The 6,538-nt window shown below is 38.0% G+C and overlaps 1 protein-coding gene across 1 annotated transcript in view; it reads right to left on the bottom strand.

The window, feature by feature from the left end:
• Positions 1-69: 69 nt before the first annotated feature.
• The window catches only part of LOC113229184, a 13,056-nt gene continuing 6,587 nt past the window's right edge, over positions 70-6,538 (bottom strand). The window contains exons 6-8 of the mRNA XM_026462703.1: positions 4,052-4,425; positions 1,829-1,909; positions 70-282 (exon numbers count right to left, since the gene is read on the bottom strand). Of these exons, the coding sequence (XP_026318488.1) occupies positions 70-282; positions 1,829-1,909; positions 4,052-4,425 (668 nt within the window). The remainder of the gene's footprint in view (positions 283-1,828; positions 1,910-4,051; positions 4,426-6,538) is intronic.

The following is a 6,538-nucleotide window of genomic DNA, read 5'->3' as shown; positions in this document are numbered from 1 at the left end:
TAGGTGATAGGGCGATATACAATTATAATATTTTTATAATTATAAATATAATTAATTATAATATAATATCTACTCACTCTTGCCGTAAAAAGGCCAAGTTGTGATGGTGGAACTCACCTCATCTTGTGCTTTTTTCTTCCAGGCCTGGTACTCCATGGCGGCTTTCCTCATGCGGTCGAGGAAGGCTGGCCCGGCGCGACCCATCGCCCACGACATGACAGCGGTGGGGAGGCCACCCACTGCAGGTTCGTCGTAGTACGTCAGTACAAACTCCATGCCGTTCTGGTATAACGATAACGTTTTATAGTTTGTTTTTTTTTGAAGATGGAGTAAAATGACTACGTATTGTGGAAAAAGTTGCAGCTAGTGATTGCAGTCGATTAACATTCTGGCCTGGTGGTAAGCGACACGCCTATTCATAACAGTTGCAGTTTGCAGTGCCACTCAAAGCTTTAAATCGCAAAGATCTTAAGGACAGGTCCCATGTGCCTGTACTTCACCAGCACCCTTACCCTTCATAACCGGAACGCAGTAATGCTCACATTACTGCTTGGCGGCAGAAATAAGTAAGGTAGCAGGGGGCCTACCATAACCTTTCCAAAACAATCTTATTTCAATGTAATCTTATAGTAAGCTTATTATAATTTTACTCATATTCGTACCATGACAAACCTATCAACCAAGTAATGTATTATTGCTAAAGTGACTGAAAGAACGAATGATTTCCCAATATTGTCCATTCCTTACTAAAAATAGGAAAGAAATAACGGTATATAAACTATATAATGCGATCTCTTCTTTTTTGATGTTCCGAATCGTCTTGTCGTAATATAATGTTCAAGTACTTAATATTATTTACATTCAGAGAATTTTAACTGTTAAAAAAACAAAAGTACGTAATAATAAAATCTATTAAAATGACGTTGTTTTCAATATTTTTTTGCATTTTCATGAAGAAAAATAAATAAAACAAGCTGAGCCTTGATAGTCACGTTGTGAATTCGGAACTATAGTCTAGTGTCAACTGCTAGTTTCGCAAAGGAGCATATAGATGGCGCTGTCATGATTTTACGAAATGAACATCGCGTATTTTTATTTAACGAGAAATTATTTCCTATGTATCGAGTTCTTAGGTTTCCGCGATTGTTACACATAGGAAATGAAACTATTTTTCCGGATTTAAATCGCGTATATTTGTTTTTTCAAACAACCGTTTTGAGTCAACCGTGACCATGGGACCTGTAAAGATTCCGAAACGTCGGTTTGTTTGAAAAAACAAATATACGCGATTTAAATCCGGAAAAATAGTTTCATTTCCTATATTTCCTATGTGTTAAATAAATAAAAATAAAATAAAAAATAAACAAAATATTGAAGAGATATACGTAAATAAATAAGTTCAACTTAAGTTTTAATCATTACAAATCAATATCAAGACAATAAATAAAACTGAAAATAATATTGTTTCCGTTCCATCCGTGTAACTATTTTAAGATTGCTAAATTTGACATGTATAGATATAGAGCAATATTACTTTAATGTTAAAGACACGACATGGTACGAACTGAGCGAATGAATAGTCCAAAACTGCCAATAGAACGTCATAGTTTTAACATTATAATAAGCTTACTTAAAGCGCGTTATAGTACGAAAAGTCAATGTAAGGTTAAAGTAATATGGTTTTAAGAGGTTGTGGTAGGCTCCAGTACGTCTCTGGACGACCTCTTTCACAAGGAGCTCTACCGCTAGTAAGTCACTCAACTGCGCTGTAAGGCAATGCCGTGCCGGAGCGGTATAAGTGAGTGAAGACTTGAAGAAAGATTTGTACCTTGTTCGGGCCGTCGAGGGTTTTGATCACCATGTGGCTCCAATACTCGGACACTCGGATAGCACTGCCCATTGACGGCACCTGCAAAGTAGTATTACACTACTGGTAGTATTTTCTAAAGTCCAAGCTTCGGAATCATTACATTGTAAATTAATAAATAAAAAAATAAAAGTAAATTAATTTGCTACTCCGCGAACCCATTGGAGGTGATATAGATTTTTTTTTAAACATCAAATGACGGTACGAACAAGTCGTGCGCCTGATGGTGAGCTACACGCCTGTCTATAACAGTTGCAGTGCCACTCAGAGCTTAAAATCGCAAAGATCTGAGGGGCACTACCACTGCGCCCGTCACTCTGAGTAATAAGTTGACAAGTCCCATGTGCCTGTAATTTCACCAAAAAAATGACTGCGCTTATGTTGAATTTAGAAGCATAAAATTTATATATATATAATCTACAAATATAATCAACAACTCCTGAGCATGCCACGCTTTAGAGAAGCGAAACACATGGCGGGTATTTTTTATAATGGTGGTGTTCGTGACACAATAATCTCAGTACTAAAAAAACCGACTTCAAAAGTATGTGGAATTCCGTCTATTTGCCAAGTTTTATTGAAATATCCCCTAGTTCGCCACTATACGGGACTTGACACAGGTGATAATAAAAATCGGTTCTCACTACTCAAAGTATATTGAGAGAGAAAAATGCCTTGAATTGTAGAATAGCAAAATCAACCGTTAAAATAATTGCTCCTCATAATAAAATTTAGGCGCTATTTATAAAAATGAATCTTCATGCGTGAACAGCCACTCTTAGAGGTGGATGATTTTCTTCAAAATGAAATGGGACCACCATGGAGGTATCCTCTTTCCAACAAAAAAAGAATCATTAAAATCGGTTCATAAATACCGGAGCTATCACGTAACATACATACAAAAAAAACACACATTCCAATTGAGAACCTCCTCCTTTTTTTGAAGCCGGTTAAAAAATTAATAAATATCATGGTAGTAAACCATCATAATATTCGATACAATCAATATTTCAATTCATAAACACATCGACATCTATTGTCAACCTCCACTTGCTATAGGGACCTGGTCGAGTGAAGAAAATAGTTTCATAGTTTTAAGGCGGCGCTACGGCCAAAAAAGTCGCCATAACAAAAAAGAAAGATCTGTAACAAACGCATAGTAAAACTCCTAAGGTCTGATGACGGTATGGCACAGACGCCGGGGTCCGGAGCAATTACTGTCAAATAAGTGATACTAACTAGTAATAAATTAAAAGACGCAGGATGTGAATGAAGCTTCATAGTTGAGACAATCACTTTTGAAACTTTTAAGTTTATTGAATGTTACGACGTTTGACCACCATGATATTTCGTTATTTTTGTGAAACTACTCCACTAGTTTGTTATAATTATTAATACAAAGATCCAAGAATTAAGAAAAATTTCTTCGATCTGGCTGGATTCGAACCAACGTCTTCCAGCAAACCGTGCCAGACGCTACGCCAACTAAGCCAAGGAATGAACTAGCGGACCTTACGATTTTTTCTATGTACTCGGCCAGTTCTCATTTGACAGTAATTGGTTCGGACGGATGTCGGGACGGAAAACGGGTGTCATCGAGTATATAACCAGAAAAAGAGACGAAATAAGGGCCATCCATCCCTGCCAACTCATCAGGCAATGGGCCTTATATCACTTTTAAATATGTCGGTTGCGCTGAAATCACAAATTAGAAAACTGAAATAGTATAGCGCCAACAACTGACTTGTGTGTACGTCTCCGTATATTCTAAAAATGTTCTGTATTTATTGTAATAAAGATAATATCTTTAACAATGGCGTGCTGTTCTATTCGGTGGTGTGGAAAAAACAGCAAAACATCTAATTACAAAACAAACGGAATCACATTTCATCGGTAATGAAACATGTAATTTTTCCATTTTCGTCCATTATAGCAAAGCTAAAGTTAATCGGTCGATTTGAAGTGAAAACAATTGACGACACCCGTCAACTGTTTCTAATTCGGGCTGGCCAATGGGAGCGCAGTTGTCACCGTAATGATTTGGCAGAATAGTTTTCAAACAAATTAAATGACATTTCGTCTATATTTCTGGTTATATACTCGATGACGGGAGTAGACTCAGGCTGTCAGAACGAAAGAATTTTTCTTTTTGTTCCATCTTTGTAATATATTAATAAATAATACCTGTGGATGTTTACAGCTCCTCGAAACAATAACATAGACCCTGTTCTCATGTTCATTTGGTTGATTTGGTCGCTTTGGCTCTTCACTCGCTTTCGCTTGCGCTTGTGACCGTTGCCGCTGTGCTGGGTCCAATTTCCCGACTACTTCTTGTGACTTCCGCTCTGCTTCTAGGAACTTCCGCTCTGCTTCTTGGGTTTTCCGTTCTGCTTCTTGGTACTTGCGCTCTGCTTCTTGGGACTTCCGCTCTGCTTCTTGGTACTTCCGCTCTGCTTCTAGGAACTTCCGTTCTGCTTCCTGCGATTTCCGTTTCGCCGGGGAGTGGACGCATTCACGTTCGCATTGATATTCGCATGGATTTTCGGCAGCAACAGGTACTATTGGTAATGAGAATTTCAGAGATGCAGTGGTAATATTGGTTATACTATTGGTTACTGGTAACTTTCAGAGATAGTTTCGTTAAGGCCCATTTAAATGGAGTGTTCCTCGTCTCGAATGAGCGATAATCGCCTCGCCTTTGAATACTGAACGTCTCCGTGTAAACAGAACTTGAAAGCAAAAATCGTATTTCGAGTTTTTGTGCCAGCCGTTTCTACCAAGAGTGCAGTGCGTGAGGGTGTTTTGATTATCACTGCTTTTCTAAGACAATAACTAATGAAACGAGAGCGAAAAAAATTTTGGGTTAAGAAATGTTATAAAATTTATAAAAAAAAAATTATAAAAAAATGTATATTTCTATACAGTGATGATACAGTGGAATGAACTTAATCAGCAGTTAAAATTTTGAATGATTTTTGCGTCATTTTGATATATCCATAGTCAATACCGCAGTAATCACTTGACTCGAATGGCAATTCTCGCACTCAAAACGGTTCGAACAGATTTGTACGATAATCGTATGAACTTGAAAAAATGTCATACGAAATGATGTTTAGACAAGTTGAAAACTCACAAGCAAGAATCTCCTTCGATCCGATGTCTACTAGCTTACCGGTCCAGACGCTATACCAACTAAGCCACGGAACGAACCAGCGGACCTCACGAATTTTTCTATGTGCCTGCGCCGTATCTTTGTATTTGGTTTTTTCAACGACTTCAACGTCGTAGCGCCATCTATGAGAAATCTATGAATGTTTTATCACCCAGTTAGATATCTTTGCAGTTACCAGTCCTGGCGAGAGATGGCGCTATTCAATGTATTTTACATTTTTATTGAATTGATATTCAATTATTTTTTGCAAGCACATAAAAAAATTCGTGAGGTCCGATGGTTCGTTCCGTGGCTTAGTTGGTATAGCGTCTGTCACAGTAAGCTAGAAGACTTTTTTTTTGAAAATTTTTTTCTGAGTATTCGATCTTTGTATTAATAATTATAACAAACTAGTGGAATAACTTCACAAAAAAAAAAATAATATCAATTCAATAAAAATTTAAGAATCTCCTTACTACATATTTCTCTGTGTAAATAGTCGAGGAGGCGATTATGTTGCCTGCGAATCTCGTATGACATAATCGTAGTCGAGATTTTAGCTCTTGCCTGAATGTAAATATTATGATACGATAATCTTATGGCGATTATTGCTTACGATAATCACGTACGATTTTTCGTCACGAAGCGTGCGATAAACTCTCTCCATCTAAATGGGCTTTTAATGAAAATGTCATAGACACACACACACAGTGATACTATGTTTAATGTAACGTTCAGAGATGCAGGGGTACTATTGTTAATGAAAATTTCATAGATGCAGTGATACTACTGTTTACGAAAGTTTTAGAGATACAGGAGGTGAAACGGACAAGTAACCTGTGGAAACGGTGGCGCTGTTAGGAATATTCGGGTTGTTAGTAGTAGAAATAAGTTTATTTATGTATTAAAGGCCACCTAATGGCATAACTTAGTATTATATGGCATACAATTCGACAAAGAAACCGCATATATACTTTCCCAATACCAGGGAAATGTCTTTAATATCGCAAACACGTTGCCAGCCAATTATCGACCTTAATTTCACCTGTTGCTGTGACTGCACGGGCTTTCACCATTCTTCAACCCGGAACACAGCAAGTAATATCGTTCGTTCATAACAGGAAGAATGTTGGGCACGTCAGTCGTTCGTATCAGAAAGAACGTCGGGGACATCGGTCGACCATAGCAAGAATGTCCAACAAATCAGTCGTCCGTAAAAGTAAGAACGTCAGGCACGTTAGTCGTCCATATCAGTAAGAACGTCTGTCGTCCGTAACAGTAAGAACATCGGGCACGTAATTCGGCCGTATCAGTAAGAACGTCGGGAACGTCTGTCGTCCGTAACATAAGAATGTCACACACGTCTCTCGTCGGTAATAGTAAGAATGTCAGACACGTCAGTCGTCCGTAAAAGTAAGAATGTTGGGCACGTCTGTCGTTCACACCAGTAAGATCGTGGGGAACGTCTGTCGCCCGTAAAAGTAAGAACGACGAGCACATGTGTCGTTCGTATCAGTAAG

This window comes from Hyposmocoma kahamanoa, unplaced genomic scaffold (assembly GCF_003589595.1).
Source record: "Hyposmocoma kahamanoa isolate Upper Pololo Valley unplaced genomic scaffold, ASM358959v1 289, whole genome shotgun sequence".
In the NCBI taxonomy this organism is placed as follows: domain Eukaryota; kingdom Metazoa; phylum Arthropoda; class Insecta; order Lepidoptera; family Cosmopterigidae; genus Hyposmocoma; species Hyposmocoma kahamanoa.
Note: the sequence above shows the minus strand (reverse complement) of the source record. Positions and strands in the feature narration are given on the sequence as shown.